This window comes from Lytechinus pictus, chromosome 2, assembly GCF_037042905.1.
Source record: "Lytechinus pictus isolate F3 Inbred chromosome 2, Lp3.0, whole genome shotgun sequence".
In the NCBI taxonomy this organism is placed as follows: Eukaryota; Metazoa; Echinodermata; class Echinoidea; order Temnopleuroida; family Toxopneustidae; genus Lytechinus; species Lytechinus pictus.
The window spans coordinates 26,647,387-26,669,924 of NC_087246.1; the positions used below are offsets into that span (position 1 = coordinate 26,647,387).

At 34.8% G+C, this 22,538-nt stretch overlaps 2 protein-coding genes across 2 annotated transcripts; one reads left to right on the forward strand and one right to left on the reverse strand.

The window, feature by feature from the left end:
- Positions 1–563: 563 nt before the first annotated feature.
- LOC129273251 (NADH dehydrogenase [ubiquinone] 1 beta subcomplex subunit 9-like) lies at positions 564–6,933 on the reverse strand. The gene is made up of 4 exons (XM_054910279.2): positions 6,826–6,933; positions 4,577–4,719; positions 4,151–4,206; positions 564–2,739 (listed from the first exon to the last, which is right to left on the reverse strand). Exons 1-4 carry the CDS (start codon positions 6,915–6,917, stop codon positions 2,572–2,574), a joined length of 459 nt encoding a protein of 152 aa, XP_054766254.1. The 5' UTR covers positions 6,918–6,933; the 3' UTR covers positions 564–2,571.
- A 3,430-nt stretch (positions 6,934–10,363) lies between these two features.
- Positions 10,364–21,549, forward strand: LOC135157720 (uncharacterized). The gene is made up of 5 exons (XM_064114414.1): positions 10,364–11,425; positions 16,982–17,077; positions 17,825–17,953; positions 18,868–18,917; positions 19,349–21,549. Exons 1-5 carry the CDS (start codon positions 10,549–10,551, stop codon positions 19,430–19,432), a joined length of 1,236 nt encoding a protein of 411 aa, XP_063970484.1. The 5' UTR covers positions 10,364–10,548; the 3' UTR covers positions 19,433–21,549.
- The last annotated feature ends 989 nt before the right edge of the window (positions 21,550–22,538 follow it).

The window sequence follows — 22,538 nt, forward strand, 5'->3', positions numbered from 1 at the left end:
AAATTATGTTTTCTTTGCCCCTCCACAACTATTCCCCGACCACCATTCTTTCATATCCCTAATTGGTTTTCTTCAACTCTTTGTAGATCAACCATCATATCAGTTTTTGTCTTTAAGAAAATGTTTTGATTTAGATTGAATTATCAAATGAATAAAGAAATTTATACATACACGTACACACATTTTTTTATTGATACCAAACAAGGCACCAATAATATCTATATATATATAGATATATATATACATATATGTAAATATATATATATGTATATAATTGGTGCCTTGTTTGGCATCAATAAATAAAATGTGTGTATGTTTTTTTTTTGGGAAGATAATGAAGAACCAAGTTATTTCAACTGCCATTTACCTTTTCCTCTCTCCAAATGTGCTCGGATACACAGTGTTATTATGTATACGCCTACATGTATAATTGATTGTTATAATTTCTAGTTCAAGTACATATATTAAGTCTTTTTATGCTTCAACCTTGAGGCAATATATAGGATTTTATCAGCAGAATCATGGTCATCAAATAATCATCTCACACAATCACAACTGTCATCAGTTTCTTAGTTATACCATCACATGATCTTCATAAACATATCATCAACAAAATTAATTTATCAACAATTATAATATTATAGCCATCTTTTCAAAGTAGATATATAACCAAATTCACACCATTATTGCCAATATAGTCTAATCATATCCCCATTATCAACATCATAATCACACCGCTATGATAAACCCAAACTATCTCATAATCACCAATACCATTTCATTATCTTCACCATCTTAATCAGGAAGTTAATAATAACCAACATAATCTTATCATTACTAGCATTACCATCATCTTATAACCATTACCATCATCACTACCACCATAAACTCTTTATCACTATCACCATTTTAACATTACCATCACCATCATCATCATCAGAAGTGGATCTAAAAAAAATCCGGGGACCATTTTTTTAAATCTTATCTTTTTTTTTAAACTTGTAATTTTATTTTATTCTATTTCTATGTATTTATTTTTCAAAAATTTTCCCTACTGTGGGAGGGGGGACACCCCCCTCCCCCCTTGCTCGCTCTGCTCGCTTGGACTCGGTCGCTACGCTCCCTCGCATACCACCCCAACCCCCCCCCTTTATAAAAAGCTGGATCCACCCCTGATCATCATCATCAATAATCATCATCATCAATAATCATCATCATCAATTATCATCATCATCATCACCATCATTTTTATTAGAAGCATCAGATTATCCCTGTTATCCTTCCTGCATCCCAAATACACAAGAAACCTTTCATGAAGATACCTAGCGACTGTTTCACATAGCTAGATTACCTAGTTATAAAATTACACCTGACTATCCAAACGACAGGAACTTGTTCTTGATTGCAAAGTGAGATTCTCAATCATTCTTATTCTCATCAGGTATTGTTGAAAAATAATCTTTGGAGATAGATATACTTGTTACGAACAAGCATTTCAATTTTATATTTTCATTTCTAAATACCATTCTTTTAAAATGTAATCAATGGTTACAAGAACACCTGGGGAAATATTAGGGTATCTCATTTAGCAAGTGAACATGGTCCAGCCATTAAGTTATCTGTAACTCTACAGACTGCTTTATGAAAAACCCCTCCTGAGAACTTACATCAAATACAATGAATTTTAGATTTTATTTGATGTTAAAGGTCCCAGGACCATGTAACCTTAAAAGATACGATCAATATTTGCAGTCCATCATCTCTTTAGTATGCTATCCTATAGAACTGTACATGAATACAACGACAACCAATGGACTGCAAATATTCATTGTAATGCTTAAGGTCACACAGCCATGATATGACGTTGAATTCCTAATTCCAGCTCTCTTTATAATTTTCTACAACAAATCAATTTTGGAGATTCAATGACCTTCTGATACTGAGATTCTACAAACAAGAACAACTTCTGGTTATCACATCAATTAATTCGTCTGATACACTGTTTCATTCATTTGTTAATTATCATCTTTAATTTCACATATTCTGTACAGCAAGGACAAGGTTTATCTTTATTCAGTCTTGAACCTGAAATATATTCCATCAGTTAATGTAAAATCAAATCACTGTCACACTTCCTCCACTGTAAGACATATTGCATGACATTTTTTATTTTAAATATGGTGTGGGGAACTATTTTATAGCATAGCACAATGGAGGTAACATTAAATGTCAAAAGTTTCACTCATCCATGACAAATGAATAAATATATGACAAAGAGGTATAGATATATAAAATCACTGCTATCCATATCATGAAATTACGAATACGAACGAGAACACAAGCTATTCCCATTCTATGATAAAATCATTTCACACAAATAGGTATTCTAGACATGTTCTAGACACATATTCTAGTTGATTTGGAATCAACTGTGTGAAAATATCAGAATTGTTTCAAACTGGCACAGTGTAATTCAAATTCACATTGTCAACAATATAAGATAAAAACCTTGTCCTCCAAAAGACACAACTAAATTGACTCTAAAGCTATATTTTGCAGTGATAAAAACAATCATGAAGGAAGGGCTTCCTTGGGAGGAAGTTTTCCTTCTGCTATGAGCTGCCTTTCTTCCTCAACCAGTTGGTCCCATCGTGCTTGCTCCTCCGCTAACCGCTTCTCTCGCCTTGCAAAGTAATAGGGATATCGGGCCTTCTCAATAGGATGCCAGTGGTTCAGAACCTGGACAAGAAAATGGTAAAAAAAATTATGTGATTTATCATATGTGACATGAATAAAAAAAATAAGTGACATGTTGGATGTATTCAATGTCATGATGATGAAATCATTCTTATACTAGTAGTGGAGTATTACGTATAGGATTGAGGGCCAAACACAAAGAAAAAGAGCAATTGCTTGAAAGCTTTTGCTTTCAACACAGGCACAAGCAATACCCGTAGCTTATGCCATACCAATGCACTTGGTTTTGTTCACATCATTGTGACTGTTGATGAACTATCCCCCCCCCCCTCAAAAAAAAAGCTAGCTAAAGGCAACTAACTTGCCTCAGCACAAGCATGCTTACAACATACAAGTTAATTCTACTTCACAATTTGTTTGCCCTGAGCAAAATTTGCTTTTGGCTTTCAAATGTAACGCATTGCAATACAATAAAATGCGTGTGCCATCTGAACTCTGGCAAAAAACAGTTCCTACTGTCATATTGTTATGCAAAATGATTGACCATACGTGTACACTGTGCCCGAGCGCCACCCTTGAGCACACTGCGTGGGTGGCCCAGCAAACTATTACTTGGCACAAAGATACCATGGTCCACATTCTGAAGTCAGGTTTGAATTAGACCACTGTCTAACTCTGTCTTATGAGAAGCCAAATATGTCAATTTTTTTTCCATTGTATGTTTGAATTGTTTACTGTGATCTTCCCCCAAGTCTTTGATGGTGAAGACAACTATCTTGTTTATCTCTCATAAATACTTAAAAAATGATTTGCGAGTCAAATAAGCTGATACATTGAACCTCTACTCATAGGAATTTATGCAACCATTGGCTATCCTTAGCTAAACCACAACTTTAGACCAGGGGCCTGTAACACAAATCTTAGCAATGATCGTAGACACATTTTTATACGATTGATTCCATTGACTACAATGTACGATCAATCAAAAAAATCAAGCATACAATTAATTGCTAACCTCTGTGTTACGGGACCCAGAGTCTAAATTAAACTGGAGTACTGGACTTCAGAATATGGGTGCATGTCTCCCAGAAGAATCCACAATATGGTCATACTAGTACAAGTGCTACAACATGTAGGTTGTACTGTTTTCACGCAATCATAGATATATTGATTATTGACCACTTCGTGTATGAAGTTCTAGCCATTCCTGTCTGACCTAGAGGATTGCAATAATTATTGAATTAGCAGCTAACTTGGTTTTTATTCTAAATCCTGGTGGGTGTTTCATAAAGCTGTTCGTAAGTAAGAGCGACTTTAAGAATAACTGGTGATCCTTTCTTACGCGTTAAATAATCACCAATGAACATTTAATGGTGAATATCATTTGCCACAAGAAAGGATCACAAAATTGGCATTTACACCCACTCTCTTTTAATTTGTTCTCAATACTCACCCACTCTGGAGCAGGTATGTTACGCTCATATCTAGTTCCTCCAAATGAATCAATGACTGCAAAAAGCAATGAAAAATAAAAAATATGTGTTATGATAATCTAATTATGAGCTTGTAAAATGTTGCGTACTCCTATAATTCATTGTCAAATCCATCAATGAGAAATGTGTAAAAAACAATGTATTATTATCATTGAATTCATTTTGAAGATGTAAAATGTAACGTGAAATTCTCCTTCAATTCAGGCCTAACTTGCCATCAATCGCTGATAAATGTAACAACATTTTCTTATAGTAAACTCTTCTTCACACTTAAAACCTCTTTTTTTTTTTCAAGAGTTAATTGCAACACTTTAAAGACCACATCTACTTAATAACCATGGATGCATAAGGTGAAATAAATTTCACACAAAAGATAAACAACTTACATATGTATGGTTGTGGATGTTGCTTCTCCCAGAATTCTTCTTCTCCAGCTTGTAAAATCTGTGCAGCTTTCTGCATGTTGGCCTCATTTTTGTGTTCATCAAATCTTGCACGGAGAACCGTTGCTTCATATCTAAAAGATGGCCTAAAATAAGCATTAAAAAAAGAGTTGTACATAATATAACTTGTTTGTATTTTTTTTCATCGATCATTTTCCAAACAAAGTGACACTCTTTGTCAACCTGGTTTAGAACTTCTGGATTCATTATATAAATCCTAACCAGGTAAACCAGGTACTGAAGTTTTGTTTTATTATTGCCCACTAACTGTTTGTTTTCTTCCAAACGAATTGCATGTGCAAGGTAACAAGTCAGGATGCTAAATATTAAATCACTTGTCTGGAGAAAAAAAATCACTAAAAATAAAATAAATTAACATAGCAGCCATTCCATGTAACTAGACACCCTAGGCTTCTGTTTGAATGAAATTTGGCCCATTTTACTGTATAAAATCATGATAATTTGTTCAACGTATAGTCCAAAATGATACTTGTCATGCGAGTCGCATTTTCAAATGGCAATTGACTCAAAACAAAAAGTCAGGCGTTAATGACTTTTTAACATAATTTTTCCCAGATCTTTCAAAATACTCTCCAGAAAGTTTTATGAGAATCTGGTGAGAATCTTTTGAGGATATTACAGACAAATATAATAAGGTCAGGAATCTTCAATAGTAGGTAGAGGCTCACACAGGTCAGGAATCTTCAATATTAGGTAGGACAAAAAAAGAAAAAAGAAACAGCATTTCTACTAAAATGCATTACCTAATTATATTCTTTATTAGCATTATTATCACAGATATTGCTCAAAACTTACCTAAAAATTTTCTAAATAGTGAAAAATAAGGCTTAAATACTCCATAAAATCATGTATGCATATTGGTCCATCCCTACATGCTATAATGTGTGGGCTAGTGGCTAAAAATCTGCATTTTAAAGTCTTTATGCTGACCTAGGACTGTGTGAGCCTCTGAGAGGAGCCGTGGAAACATGTCACATCAATAGATAGAGTATAATCAACTTGGCTGCCAGATTATGTGAAAATGTCGCTAGTTTAACTTCATTTTTCACTCAAAATATAGAAAGAAAATTTGAGGCCAACTCACCTATTGACTTTTTGGACATATGTCTACAGCACGAATCTAGTGACATTGCCTAGCCTATCAATAGTGTCGCGTCACACGCAGGGGTCACACGAGTTACAACAACTTGAAAAATATCTCTACAAAAACGACTATAGTGAGATCTAGATCTTTTACTAGATCTAAATTCAAAATTTTGGTTGGACAATTATCATTAATACTTTGATTGAAATAAATAGAAAAAACAAGTCTGCAATATATGATTTTCAAGTAATTAACATTGATTGAGAAGTTGAAATTTTGTGTAAATATCAATGCAAGTCACAATCAATGGAATTGGAATGGCTGCTACTGCCAGATTCCCTAGAATTTTTAAAATTTTAATATTATTAATGACTAACACAATGCAATGCAATATTTTTTAACAAAAAAAGGTTTATCTAGGGAGTAGGGGACATAGTCAAGACATGAGCGCTTCTGCCTCAGCTCATGTATCAAGAGCCAAACCTTTTTCTGTTTTTATTTCAACGTCAACATGCAAGTTAGTTGCAGCATTTTGATGGAAGTGGGAGTTGCGTGACAGCCTAGGGAAATCACTGTTTTTGTCCTTTTAAGTTTATTTTTTCCCGTTTTGGTGCATTTCAGGCCAAAACAGAATAATAATCTTTATTCTGGTCCAGTTCCTTTTTATACCCCGTATATATTTTTATGAAATGAAGACAAAAATCGATGAGCCCCGTCGGGGGATTTTGCATTGTTAATCCCCTAATGGCGGCTGCACGATTGCGAGCCGTCTGTGTACGGTACGAGGAGAAATTTAAAAAAATTGAAAATTGAAAAAAAATCCTCGAAACAGACGGCTGGCAGCTGTCTAAGGCTAAGCCATACTCATACTAGCAAGTAGCATAGATAGAATCATAGATAGAGATCGAGCCTTACCCTTACTTAGCACGACAAAATTTGGAATAGGTGGGACAACGTTATTTCCTTTTTATGCAAATTACAATTCAGAGATGGCTAAATTTATTTACTTTTAATGACCTTAGAAACAATCTATTTCTTATGTAGAATGTATCAAAGTATTGATAAATATGTAGAGAGTTCAATTTACCTATCAGGTATCCATGATTCCAAATGCCGTACAGACTTTTTGTACAATCTTAACACTCGTTGAGCGTGTGAAAGAGTTCTGGTAGCCGACATTTTGCATACACAGACTTCGCATAGGCGCAGGCGCATGCGCGACTACGGAAGGGGGGGGGGGGGGAGCTGAGGGCTGATCATATGAAATAAAAATGTAGCTCAACTTAAAATCCGACAGTCACAGGATACATAGCAGGGGCCGCGGAACGGTTTTCAGAGTGGGGGGGGGGGGGGTGCTGACCATGCAAAAAATCACAATCATATGGTCATTTTTACGTTTTTGTACACGGTTTTTGAAAAAAAGTGGGGGAGGGGGGGGGGGGGGGCTGAAGCCCCCAGCCCTCCGCTTCCGCGGCCCCTGCATAGGATAAACGGACTTCAATATTTGTAACCGTCTATAAGCCTACCTTCCCCTAGCTACCATCTTTATCATTTTTTTTTCATAACATCTGGCCAAATTTATCACTAAATTATTTGAATTTAGTGGGTCTCTATTTAGTTACTTTATTTGCTGTAATTTCTCCCACATGCTGTAGGCATATAGGCTATTATGATTATCAGTGTTTAGCATCCTGATTGATTTATATTCCCCTTTTTGAAAAGGGGAATATAATTTGTTACAGACAAAATTAGGTGCTACATGTGAGCACTATCCGCGACCTTAATATTTATTTATATTTACTTGGAAATGGGACACTTTTAATAAGCACAGTTAAAATCAATGAATAAGAAAAGTATTTCACAGAACAAAATAATGCAAGCGCAAATCACGAGCTGACTTTTTTTGTACTAACTTGAAAAGGGTTGAATCCATGGGGTGACACAACAGCTCCTACTATTGCTCTGGTCTCAATATCTCATACAGGGGCCGCGGAAGCGAGGGGGGGGGGGCTGCGGGGCTTCAGCCCCACCTTTTCCAAACCATGTACAAAAACGTAAAAATTACCATAATTATGATTGTAATATTTTGCATGGTCAGCCCCAGTGGCGTACCTAGGATTTTCCACAGGGGGGGCAAAATCGGCCGCCAAAAAATTTGACAACCAAAAAAAAAAAAAAAAAAAAAAAAAAGGTCTTCAATAAAAAAAAAAAAGGTTTTCGTACCAGAAAAAAAATTGACAAAAAAAGGGGGGGGGCAAAAAAGGTCTTTTAAGCTCGTCAGGGGGGGGCAGGTACATGTCTTTTGTATGGGTTGTGGCTCGTCAGGGGGGCAGAGTGCCCCCCTGCCCCCCCCCCGTAGGTACGCTAGTGGTCAGCCCCCCCCCACTTTGAGAATCGTTCCGCGGACCCTGACTTAGGGCACAGGGTTATTTGGGTTGTAATAGAGTTTTGGGTTCAAAAGTATATAAAGATAAGGATTAGGGCTTATTTAGTTTTGGAGGGTAGATTTTATGTTTGGTTGCAATTTTTCTATCTGAGCAATTGTCGCCGGAGCAAATGTCATGGAACCAAGCATGGATCTCACCAAAAATATATATATACATTATTATGGTAGCGCTACGCGAGCTGAAATTTGTTGGTATATAGGCCTATTCCCCCCCCCCCAAAAAAAAAAAAAAATGGTTCATGATGATGATTAAGGAGTGTTTATCTTCATGAACATGATAGGCCCACTTGTCTCATTGATTTATGTTGACACATTGACCCAAAAAAAAGGGAATTAATGAACAGGATACGTATCTCCGAAATGAATATAATGCTAGCGCGAATATAACTGTTTATTCTCTTATTGTTTTATTTTTCCTTTCCTTATTGGGCCCACCTCTGCTGCTCCCCCCCTCACGCAATATTTTTTTTCCCGTTTCTGGGCAAGTGACTACCCCTCCCACTTCTCGTGGTAATAGGCCTATGCTGCGGACTAATAATGGCTATGTCCTTGTCACATAAATACATTTCCTTTATTGGCAGTTGAAATGGAATGCTTATTCGCGCGTGAAGCGCGGGCCAAAATACTCTTCCCAAACCTTTTTCCTTTCCTTCTTTGCATCTTTCCTTTTTTTTTTTTGGGGGGGGGGGAACACTTTGACACGGAGGCGACTGCAACTCCTCTTTTTCGCGTATGCCCCTTATTATATCATTGTGAGAGAATATCTCCCTTCCCAAATTATATCCGAGGAGCGTTTCATCAACATTTCCGTCCGACATGTTGTCAGGGGCCCGTTGCAGAAAGAGTTGCAATCAATCGCAACTCTAAATATCATGCGCAACTTGATTTTCAACCAATCAACAGCGCGCATTTGGGACTTGCAATTGATTTTTTGACTTGCGTTCAAACGCAACTCTTTTAGTAATTGTGTTTTCACTTTCAGTTCCTTTGTTGTTCTTTTTCTGAGATATCTTGTATTTCCCCCTTCTTTCTTAGCGCTTTGAAACTTTTGTATAAAGCGCTCTATAAATTTTGTATATTATTATTATTAACTGTCGGAAGAAACAAGACTTCGGGAAAGACTTGTCGGATAAAACATCTGACAAGTCCTTTCATGAAACACTACCCAGATCTGACAACTTTCCTTGATTTTGATTGGCTGAGAAGCACGGTTACTATGGTAACTGTCGGAAGAAATAAGACTTCGGGCAAGACTTGTCGGATAAAATATTTCATTTCATTTCGTTTATTTCCATTTTCAACAATTACAGTTTGTTTTGTACATTTTGACATATAAATAACAACACATATTTCAAGTATCCATGCACAAAAATTATATTCAAGATTATTACATATCAGGTTGGAAATGGAGGAGGCTGCTAAAAAGCGGAGCTTGTAGAGTGCAGCCTCCTAATAAATATTCTTGTAGTTACATAGCATATAAAAATAAAAATAACAACTTGAGCATAAACCAGTTAGATTAAAAAGAAATGTATGTTCAAAGTTGTCAATAGCTTTTGTCAATAAATTAGAGAGTGGCAGGAGAGGTATTATGTTTTTGGCGAAATTCAAATTGAAAATCAGAAATAATATTATATTTATTCAAAAAATATATCAATCTTGTATAGATCACCCTTTCCATAACTTTAGACGAAGTAGGCAATAAAGCTATCGGTCTATAGTTACATACATTAATTTTTTCTCCTATTTTTGTGCACTGGTATTATCTTTGATATTCATATTGTCAGGCACGACACATTACTTAAAGAAAAGTTAAATATGTATACTAATGGATCAACAATATATTCTATAACTGTTATAGAATATATTGTTGATCCATTAGTATACATATTTAACCTTTCTTTAAGTAATATCTGATAAGTCCTTTCATGAAATACTAAGATGTTTAATTATTTTCTAGGTCTATTTGAGCCCAGTGTATTGATCAACAATTAGGGGGTCATCTTTCTCGATTTGAGTTTTGTCATCTGACGTGCTACTTCGTAGAAATAAACAGTCATAAGTCCATAGGTCAACATATTGTATAGAAGGTCTCCACGTCCATTTTGAGGGTAACCTTACAGGATGACGCTTTATCAGGTAGAACATTCGATCAGATCCAAAGTTTGATGAACTTTACAGGTCATATGTACGAACACAGCTGGTCGCTTGCACCTTCGTGATCGCACTATACAGTTTTACTCCGTGATAATGACCTGACTTATTTTCTGTACTTGGCTGCTGCCAATTTCCGTTATCCTGGGCGATACGTCCTGATCGAACGTTTATATATTTTGTTTATAACTCAGAGGTGTTGTAAAACCGATGGCACTGTTTGGATCACTGTTTCGTTTGCCAAGACGCAGAATGGCGGGAAAACGCATGGTTATTGGAATCTTGTGCACTGTGTGCTTGGTCCCTGGGGTGTACATCAAGTTCTTTAATCACGAATCATCGGATAATCTTCTCTCGGCCAATCGACAATCTGTTCAAGGTGATGACGCCATCGTTGTAGCTGCTAATAAACCAAATTTTCATCGGATAGGAACAAATAATAAGATAAATGAATTAAATAAAGACTTTCACGAATTTGTTTCAAAGGAAAGAGCAGACAATTTTGAAGCGGAAGAAATCTATAAAGATGACACTCGTCAAGGAGATGATGGTGAAAATGTGGTATTAGAAAAAGCAGAGCACAAGGACAACGAAGAAGATGAAGACGTACATGAAGAGAATAAAGAGGATGAAGTGAACGGAGGCAATGAAGAGGAAGGGAATGAAGAGAAGCTAGATGAATGGGCAGACGATCACCAAGAAGAAAATCCAAACGACATCAGGAAAGATGAAACGAAAGACTATCATGATGTCGAAGAACAACCGTTTGATGTCAATAGACCAGTTGAGCGTCTTGAATGGGGAGAAGACGAGGAGGAAGGAGAAGAGCTTCGCAATGCAGGTGGAGATGGGGGTGAACGAAAAGAGGAGGAAGAAGAAGAGGAATGTGATGAGGAGGAAGAAAGAGAGAACAACGCGGATGAGGAGAATAAAGACGAGGAAAAGAAGGACGAAAATGAAGATGCCGTGAAGGATATTGATGAGAAACATACTGGACGTGGTCCACACGGTATAAAACTATTTGACTGGAATAACTGGGTGAAGGAGAACCAGTTTGTGGAGCTTGGAAATGTATGGGGATATTGTGGTAAGTATACGGGTATGTTTACCATCCTCCACCACCACCACTACCACCATCACCATAATCACCACCACCACCACAACCACCATCATCATGCATCATCATCATCATCATCATCGTGCACCATCACCACCACCACCACCATCATCATCACCATTGTCATCATCGTTATCATCAACATCATCATCATTATCACTATCATCATTATCATCATCATTGTCATCATGATCATTGTTATCAACGTCATCATCATTATCATATTCCGCTCTTTCTTCTTCTTCATCATTACGACCACCCCACCAATCTTGCACCACCATCATTGTTATCATCATCATCATCATCATCATCATCATCATCATCATCATCACCACCACCATCATCATCATCACATCATCAATTACTGCATGATAACTATTATTATACAATTATGCGTACGTGTAAATCTACCTTATAGGGCCTTATTGTCACTAAAATATTCACAGGGACATGGAGTCTCCAATCTGACACAGTGGTTCTTATTACACAGAGATGCCTTTGAAAATCCATGTCTATATTGTATGCTAATTCAGTATTCCTGGTAGTTAGTTCCTCACGAAAAATCACAAGGGATTAACAATCATGTTTACCTATTAAAGGGCAAGTATACATTATCGACCAATATGAGTACAAGCCCATGGCATGGATCGGTGTTCCTTTTGTTTTAGTGTATAGGCCTATATAATGTGCACATTTATAAAGGTATTTTGTTTTGTTTCGGTTTTTTTTTTTGCTTTTCGATCTGAAGCATTTTTGTCCTATATATCCGGTGCCTCGAACTTTCCAAATCCCGTGATCTCTATGAGATAAGCTTTCTCACTATATTCCCGGTTATTGTCTGCTGTGGTTTTATTAGTAAGGGCATGGAACTAGGTCCCCTAGATCCATGGTAAGGGGAAGGTGGTGGTGTCGGTTGGGGGGGGGGGGGTGATGAAGTCAGTAATGCTTGTGATTAGAATATATTCACCAACAAAATAGAAAATTGTTTTCAGGTATTTTCCCCGGGAGTATTTTGCTTCCATTATTGATTGAATGTGCGTATGGTTGTAATTCCTGAGGTTCTAATCAGGGTTTCCTGTTCATTTATTAATTTCTAACCAAAACTGATATACCTGGATGTAGCCGTTGCCAACTGGAAAATGGTACAATGCCTTGGGGAATTGCATAATTCAGTACTTCCGCAGGCTTAATGATCTTTATATTTTTTTCCATATACATCCCTACCATGAACATAATTTAGACTTACAATAGGTGTCTTTAAAAGTATTATCTATACAATCTTTGGTTGTCTTGTTCTTGTTTCTGAGCCAGTGGTGGAGTGAGAAAAAACAAACAAGGGGTTGAGTTTTTTAAGTATATACAATGCACTATAACTATTTTTGCGAGTGATCGACGCGAGAGAGCTGGATTAAAAAAAAAATGATTACTTAATTCTGATGTTATAGAATTTATATATAGGCGTATAAAAAAAGTCAGATTGGGAAAACGTGGCAAATATGATCGATTTTAAAAAACACAATCAAATTATTTCCTAACCCTCCATGTTTGTTTGTGATATGGGGGTGGGGTGGGCCGGGGTCAGTCCTTAACTATTTGAATTTATTTATTACCAAATATATCACTGTCAGGTACAATTACAAGGAATAGTACATCACATATAAACAAAACATTTGGTAATTGGAGCTAACATAATAGCAAGATGTTAATCGAGGTTAGCCCCAAATAATGTAATTATTATAGTTTAAACAATAATTTTAACTAAATCTCAATATTGTACATCAAATTCAGTACTAATTCTACTTATTAATGTTGCAGAAATTTCGATCATTTTTAGTGAACATATTTACACTATTTACAAGAAAAAAATATCTTAATTATTCACAAAATCTTTATATAGAATTATTTGTTTTCAGGCAGTATTTTGCCATACCAAATTAATTATAATCTTCCAGCTGCATTAATTTTACCGATTTGCTAAATATCTTGCGACTGGGGGTGTTTCTAATATTACTTGGCAGATGATTTTATAAAGTAGGACCAGAAAATGAAATTGATTGTTTTCCCAAATTGGTATTATTTTTGTCAAGGTTAACATTTCGCTTTTCTCTATTTCTTGTATTGTAAGGATGGTCTATAAATGAAAAATAATCAATAAAACTATGCGGCAACCGATTATTGATTAAATCGTGCACAAATACTCCTAATATTGGTATTGTTTGAAAATATCGAGAATATTTAGATCATCAAATAAAGGAGCAGAGTGATAAGTATGATGGTTGAACGTCATTATTTTAGCTATTCTTAATTGAAGTAATAATATAGGGTTTAGGGTTGTTTTGCACGTCCCACCCCAAACTTCCATACCATACGTTATATGTGGTAAAATAAATGAGTTGTATTCAATTTTCAATTCTTTTATTTCATTTCCATTCAAAACATAATACAAAGTAATATAAAGTAATACAAATCAAGTACAAATTTACAGAATATGTATAACATAACTAAGATTCTCTTTGTTACATAATTCCTCAATATATAAAGTATTCCAATTTTTTTGCTTAGCACATTGCATACAATGTCAACCTGTTTCTTCCATGTAAGGTTTTTGTCGATACATATACCAAGAAATAATGTTGATTTCACACACTCTAGAGTTCCCTTCAGTGACATTGTCCTGATATTAAAACATTTTTCGTCTATTTTCAAACAACATATATTTAGTTTTCGTAACATTGATTGTCAAATTGCTGGCATTGCACCATGCTATTATATTGTTTAAATTGAGACTAATTTCTGATAAATCAATATGTTGTTCATCACAATTGAAAGTATGAAATAAATTTGAGTCATCCGCAAAAAGACGGAAATTGAAATAATTTGATGAGTTTGCCAGATCGTTTATATACAACAAGAACAAAGTTGGACCCAAAACTTATCCTTGTGGAATACCGCATGAAATCGACCTGTATTTGGAATTTGCACCATCATAATTAACAAATTGCTTTCTGTTTCGTAAATAACCATTAAACCATTTTACTGCTTTACCACGAATGCCATAGTGTTCTAGTTTCTTAATGAAAATAGAATGATTAATCGTATCAAAAGCTTTAGCAAACTCGATGAATATTCCTACTGTCACCTTTCCTTCATCAGGATATCTTGTAATTTGATTACTCAGATTTATCAGTGAAAGTTTCGTACTGTATCCTTTTCTAAAACCATATTGGTGTTTATACAATATTTCATTCTTTTCTATGAATTTCATCAATCGTGCATTCACTAATTTTTCAAATATTTTGCTAATCGCGGGTAAAATCGATATTGGTCTATAATTTCCAGGTAATTCTTTATCTCCCTTTTTGAAAACTGGTGTAACTCTTGCAACTTTTAATTTATCTTGAAAAATGCCTGTGGTAAATGATAGATTGAATAAATGCGATAGAGGTTTGCAAATACAATTCATATAGCATATATCAACAGTCGAACTGATATGTCATCATGGTCACTTACTTTAGATTGATCAAGAGTGTATAACATTTCTTTAACTCCTGAACTTGTTATTGGCAGGAAGAAAAATGTTTGAATAATGTATTGACCCATGAACTCTCGGTAATTAACATTTGGCTCCTCAATTTTCTCAGCTAGATTTTCCCAATAGTAGAGAAATAATTGTTGAGTGAATTTACTATATCAACAGATGAAGTAATTTCGGAAGGTTCATTTTCTTGGTTAACAACTAATTTGTTAATTTTTTAATTCAGATTCGATCCACTATTTTTATTCAAAAGTTCATTGATATGACTCCAAGTTTTCTTTTAATCTTTTTTGTCTGCTTCAAACTTATGTTCACAATGCATTTGCTTTGCTTTCCTTTAGACGGTTTTTAACTGATTTCTGTATTTTTTATATTTATTCAAACAATCTTTATTATAATTTGATTTTATAACTTGAGAAAAAAGTTTGTGCTTTGTCGATATTGAACGCTTAATACATCATGTTATCCAGGGTTTATTTTTCTTTTTCTGTTTAACACATTTTGTCTCAATAGGAGCATGTTTATTACAAACAAATAAGAACTGTCTTTGGAAAATATTATAAGCATCATTAGGCTCATACATTCTAAAACGCTTTTCCAAAAATCAGTAGTAACATGTAGATCATTACAAAATGAATCGATTGAAAAGTTATGAAAGTTTCTCCGTGTTACACTATTTTTTCTTTGTTTAACACACTTGAAGTTCTTAAAAACGGAGTAAACTGGGAGATGGTCAGAAATATCTACTTCAATACACCCTGCTTGAATAGGATAAGCATATATATTCATTAGAACTTGTTATTCTTCATGTACTGTTCTTGTTGGACTTGTTATCAACTGACGTAAGCCATAACATTCTGTCATGCGAATAAAATCACGACATCAGTGCATGGTGCTCCGAGGTCTTTCCTCATTGTTTTCCTCGGTTACACTTCGTAATTCCGAAGGTTCTTTTTTCCGAAGGTTCGTAATTCCGAAACACGCAAATTGCCTATACCTCGATGTTCGTTAATCCGAAAACGTAAAAGGGTTCGTTAATCCGAACATTTGTGGCGTTATTCCGAAGGTTCGTTATTCCGAAGGTTCGATAATCCGAAAACGAAATAAGGTTCGATGTTCCAAAGGTTCGTTAATACAAAATAAGGTTCGTTGTTCCGAAGGTTCGTTAATCCGAAAACGAAATAAGGTTCGTTGTTCCGAAGGTTTGTTAGTCCGAAAACGAAATAAGGTTTAGTTAATCATTTAGTTTTCGGACTAACGAACCTTCGGAATTACGAACCTCATTTCTTTTTCGGATTAACGAACCTTCGGAATTACGAACCACATTTCGTTTTCGGACTAACGAACCTTTGGAATTACGAACCTTCGGAAATACGAACCTTCGGAATAACGAACCTTCGGAATATACGAACCTTCGGAATAACGAAGCTTCGGAATTACGAATGTATGCGGTTTTGGTTGATAAATGTCTTCTATGATGTAAAATATAAAGATGATAACAAATAGACCTACTTCCCAAATTATCTGATCCTGATGACATTAATATACGGATGACAAGGTCAAGGTCACAACCATGGTCTTTTGTTGGGAAGATCCTGGGCCCTGGGAACGATTTTTTGAGTGAGGATGCTGAAAATCGAAGTCAAATTGGTCCCGAGCTATTTGATAAGGGGGGGGGGAGGTTTTCACCTTCAAAATGGAGGTCTAATTAGTCCTGGGAAATTTGAAAGCCCTCCTCTAAAAATAGTGATTCATTACAAAATCAAGGTCATTTTGGTTACATTTTTACATTTTACACATTTTCAAGAATTTAGGGGTGCTGCCTATATGCACAATACAATACACGCAGCACCCCAAGGAAATTTTGGGGTGCTTCATCACCCCCAGCACCCCCGCTTCCCAGGGCCATGGAAAGATCTTCAATCAAAGACATGCATAGTACGGTATACAAAACACTAAGCTTATGAATATCTCGTATTTTCTCATAATAGATGATGCAGATCCTCCTGTGATTGGTAAACTGATTCTCCTGGAAGATGAAGAATTGGGAGGCGTCAAAACTATTTTTCTTTTCAATACAACATTAGGTAGGTTCAAAATTTGGAAATTAAATAGTTCATTGAAGACATAGAATTCAATCAGTTAAGACAAATATATACGTAACAATTAAAGAAAATGTCCCAAACTATTTCTTGAGTATAGGCCTCCAATTCGTTTCATTTGTTCTTCTGTGTTAAAATCTGGAATACGCTGTATTTGCGTCCCTTTATTTTTATGTTGATATATGTTTACAACGTTAGCGTCAAATCGGATTTACTTTCGTATAATGTGATAAAGAAATAGATATTAATCTTAATTTATTTGAATTTGCGCTCCTATGATAATAATGCGAACGATCTTAGAAAGTTAGTGTATTGTTTATGGGAATCAAAGAAATGTTCCTTAAACTATCAATTAACATAATACGAATCCATGTAATCTCGACCAAGTAAATGTTTTATAATGTTAAGTGCAATCAGAAGAAGTGAACTTTATATAGATTGCTGTATGTGAATTACAACTTTCGGTACTCTTTGAAATTATTTTGATTTGATTTGATTTAATTTTTATCTATTGTTTCACATTGCACAAAAAACATACATCCTGAGCAAATAATAACATAATGACATTACTTACATTAACTGTTTTACAAAGTTGTAGAATTACTTAAAATTAACTGTTTTACAAGGTAATAGAATGACATGAAAATTCTATTAGAAATCAAAGGTTGTAAACGTAATTATGCGATAGATTTGAATTGATTTTTTATAAAATTATGTTTCTATTCTTGACAGATATAGACGTGTTAATTGGAAAGGTTGAGATTAGCATTGATTATAATGATATGCATTTCTATGAGAAAACATTTAATCTGGAGGACCTAGAAGAACAAGGCGATTTCTTCAAGGCACCAATAGTAAAAGGTATTTATCTCATTAAAAAACTCTGATCCAGTTCCTTAAACAAGTTAAAGGGAAATAAAGCATTTGAAATATGTTAGCTTGTGCGAATAAAAGAACAATCAAAGACTGAATAAGATCAATGAAAATTTGAGAGAAAACGAATTTAAACCAAAAGTTGATTGGATTTAGCAAAAATTTGATTGATAAATTTTATTTCTCAGGAAATAAAAAACAATACAAAATAAATACACGTCAATAATCAAACGTTAGAAATTTAATTAATGACATAACATACGAGTGTATGTATGTGAAATTAATTAATTAGGAAAATATGAGAAATATTGGGGAAAACACCGAAAACTATATACATGTGCAAAGAGCTTGGAAAGGGATTTCCCCAGTATATACGTCGAAATTAGCATTGAATGTCGAAAACGCTTTCACTGATGTGCTTCTTTGAATCTCAAATTAAACTTGATTTTTAAGGATTTCATTCTTCTTTATAATGAGTTAAGATCATTATTATTTTACTCCTTTTTTAATAATGGATGTGTTATTTTGCGATGATGATTGTCGATTTTTATCATAAATTCATAATTCTTTTCAAAAGCAGAGTGGATTTCAACCGTTTTTAAACAATAATTTTTACTTTTCATATTGGAGTGATTTCATCATTAAGAGAACTATTGTGGTTTCTTTAAAAAATGGCGCCCGTTTTTAAATCACTGACAATTATGGTAACTTTATATGACAACTGCCATGGACCATGGTAACAGGGCTCAGCAGCCAATCACAATCATGGTTTCACTGGCTGGTAGTTGCAATAATTAAAATTCACCTAAACTGCTATCAGACCTGATCAGCAGATGCAACATTTTATAATTGATTTTTATGTCACATCGATCCTTAATCTCTTTTGTTTCATTTCTTTGCAGGTGATCACTATTTTGTACGTGAAAAACATATATCAAGATTTGTTCCAAAAGTGAGTATACCCCTTAGTTCTCAATTGTGAAAATTATTTCATTTCAACGATGCTACTTTTATTATGATTTGACTATATAGCAAAGAATACCGGGTATAGCCTCCTTAAGTCTGTAGAACTAAATTCATATTTAAGATTTAGGATAAAATCAACAGATCTTTATACCTCAGAACTCACAAAACAAAACGATGGTTGTGAATGCGAATAGGTAATTAAAAAGTTTAATTTGTATTCAGTATATTCTTCCCAACAACGAATTGTATTTTTGCTCCATTTTGAATTGTGGGGTCAGAGATGTAATCATTCCACTGGATTAATTCTTCTCTGTTTTGTTATTATTCCAGTGTTAAATGTTCATCGCAATGTTTTTATAGTAATAGTTCTCTATTTTTTTGTTATTTGAATATATTTTTACTTTGATTTTTTTTTAGGGCCATTACTACGGGGAAGCGAGAATGACTGATCAAAATGAAAGAGTAATTATATGTTCAACAATGAATCTACATATGAAATGACGAATGTTCAGTCATGTAAACTTGTTTCGAATGAGAGATATATACGAAAAAAAAAGACGTCGGGCGTCTTCATTTTACGGCGATACCGATTACGACGTCGATGATGATGTCGACGGCGATAATGTCGTGCAATATTAAACTTCAATGGAAGCATTTGCATTTCTCCACATACCATATGTCAATATGGATGTCATACCAGTGGCGTATCTATAAGGGGGTGCATGGGGCGGCCCCCTGGAGGAAAAATAATTGGAAACATGGTATTACCATGCTTCATCTGATGTAGTCAGAGGGGGAGGGGGTGGGGTGATTGGAATGAAGTTGTTTTTGTTTTGCTTGCTTGTTAAAATAAATTGGAAGAAAAAAATGACCCCGTTTTGACCATTTCCTATATTAAATCCTGAATATACCGTGTCAAACTACAGGTTTTTGGAAGTCATATATTTTACGTTGTGCCTTACCTGAGTTATTTAACTGCTTTGTAATTTTTCCCATGCACTTTCAGAAAACCCCAAGTCCTTCAGTTGATTAGTATAGCCTATACAACTGTTGATTAAAAAGAACAAAATTGCAACTGCAGATATTTTTCTTATTCAATAAAGGTTAATTAACTTCGTGAAAAAGTTCCCCGAGAGTTCTTGTGGGATTTAAACTAAAAACTAGAAATCCTCTTCAGTGATGTAAAAAAAGGTCCTTTGATGTACTAGTATTCCTCGCTTCAGACGCACAAAGCATTGTCAGAAAGATAGGTATCCTCCCATCCTCACTATCTTGCTATCATCTTTATTTATATTTTGCTGTTTTGTTAGCTAGACGATGTAACCATGCGGTTCATGTTATTGATGGAATAATTCAATTTTTTGATAATGTTCTTTCTTATATTGATAACTGAATATAAGGTGATCATTACACTGTACTAGCATTACTTCGGTGAATCAATATTGCAAGATTGTGAAAATGTTTGTGTGAAGCCATCACACTTGTCTATATTTTCCATTATCTTTTAGTCTTACACAGGGTTTAAACGTAATCAGGTATAACCTTTGTACCCCAAAGATGTGCCTCTTCTGATGGCATCTAGCTCTGATTAAACAGACATCTTTGACTAAATTAGGTTATCTAGTTATGCGCTATTAAGTGGTTATCATTGTTTTATCGTGTCACGCCATGCGACCTTTAACACGAGCTACCTCTGTACATTGTAATTGGTATATGTTTTGTGCTTTAACATCTTTGAATATAATTGTTAGATAATTTTATTTTTGTAGATGAGTTATTACTACAATTCGATTATCATAGTGCATTGGTGATATCGTTTTGTAATATTTGTTAATTTTTTTCATCTTGTTATCATTCTATTGACGAGTGGAAGCCATGCGCGACCCCCAAAACACGTAAAAAGGATGTCTTTTTCAAAAGAGGGCACGTTACATACGTAACGTAATAAGGGTGTCAAAAACCAAATAATGAAAAAAAGGGTATTCATTTCACTGGGAAAGCTACGTGTTTAGGGTCAAATTTGCGAGGGTATAAAAAAGACTAAAAATGTTTTACAAAGGATGTAGGTGTGGGAGGTGGGGCCGTACTTTAAACCGACGTCCGTGACATATAACAAGTAAATTAAATATCGCTGTACTTGTTTAGGGGTTCAATTCAGGGAATACCATCCAAGGGTATCGTTTTGTTTCCACTACTTGTTAAGGGTAGGGTTTCACGTGCCAATACTTGTTAAAGGGTGCATTTTTAGAATTTGGAAAATACTTGTATAGGGTGCTTTTCGAGACCCCATGGTCGCGCATGGTATCCCCTCGTCAATGGAAGTGGCCCCCAGGGATTTCCCCCTCCTCTTTCTTCTTCTCCTCCTCCTTCTTCTTCCTTTCTTCTTAATTCTTCTTCTTGAAGCCCTCGTTTACTGAAGATGTATATGAATGTCGTATACGATATGTATTATGTGCCAATAAGAAAAATAAAATCATATCAATATTTTTGCATCATTTTTTTTTCATAAAAGCGCTACTTAGTCGGTGTATCTATCCATGATTTTTGTTGTTGCCAATTTTGCCTGTACCTGACCAAAGATATTTTTTTTCAAATTAAAATCAAATTGAGTTTTCGTATAGTTGTTCACTCTGCCCATTTACTTCGTCTCAAACTAACTTGTGTGTATGGGATTTTTTTTTTTTTTTTTTTTTTTTTTGGGGGGGGGGGCAATAGGTAAGAAATTGCATGGGTTAAGACCTGCAATTCAAGAATGGCAAAATTTAGTCATGCACTGATTTAAATCATGTGAATGGGAACACGTCGGATTAATAGAGTCTAGCCTAGATGAAATTGAAACAACAGACACACGGGGGGGGGGGGATTCGGCACCCGCTAATCGTTCATGCTTTAGTATGCTCTATAATAACAGTGTGTTGATAAAGCTGTATTTTTGTGGTTTTACATGCCAGGGATAGCCAGAAAGGAATCACATAAAACCCTTGATTGGTTTCTATTGTCACTACTGGCTTCCATATTTTCATGTATGATCTATCGGTTGTAATAACCCATAGACCCTAAAGTTTTTTTTGGTATTTTTTTTAAGTACAATAAATTTTCTTTGAAATGATTTAATTAAGGGAAAACATATTCCGTCCTCTTCCACGTCAAAAATTTGCTTACAAATATTAAAGTACGAGGATTAAATACAGGGTATTATCTACTCAAATTTGAACAGGTATGTTTTATCATTGGGCATATTTATACACTCTAAATTACAGGGATTTAAAACAAGTCCACATGGACTGTAGTTAGGGACCAATCGAATTCCGGATTTAGTTTGAATCCTTAAGATTCATTTTTAAATCTCGAAAGATTTAAATTTAAATCATTTGAGATTTAAATTTAAGTCGTTAGGATTAAAACTAAATTCAGAAATCGATTGGTCCCTAGCTACAGTCCATCTGGACTTATTTTAAATCCCTGTAATTTAGAGTGTATAAAAGAGGGAATGATTTCTTGTCAAAGTGACAAGACTCTTGTCACAGGAGAATCTGTTTATTTGAACAAGGATCTTTTAATATTTGTGTGTGTAATGTCGTAATGTTAATCACTAATTTCGATGTTC

Excerpts from the sequence above, each read along its gene's own strand:
- LOC129273251 (XM_054910279.2), bottom strand. The coding sequence starts at position 6,917 with ATGTCGGCTACCAGAACTCTTTCACACGCTCAACGAGTGTTAAGATTG. Across the intron at positions 4,207-4,576 it reads ACATCCACAACCATACATAT|TCATTGATTCATTTGGAGGA; the intron begins GTAAGTTGTTTA and ends TGCTTTTTGCAG. Across the intron at positions 2,740-4,150 it reads ACATACCTGCTCCAGAGTGG|GTTCTGAACCACTGGCATCC; the intron begins GTGAGTATTGAG and ends TTTCTTGTCCAG.
- LOC135157720 (XM_064114414.1), top strand. The coding sequence starts at position 10,549 with ATGGCACTGTTTGGATCACTGTTTCGTTTGCCAAGACGCAGAATGGCG. Across the intron at positions 17,078-17,824 it reads TCTTTTCAATACAACATTAG|ATATAGACGTGTTAATTGGA; the intron begins GTAGGTTCAAAA and ends TATTCTTGACAG. Across the intron at positions 18,918-19,348 it reads TATCAAGATTTGTTCCAAAA|GGCCATTACTACGGGGAAGC; the intron begins GTGAGTATACCC and ends ATTTTTTTTTAG.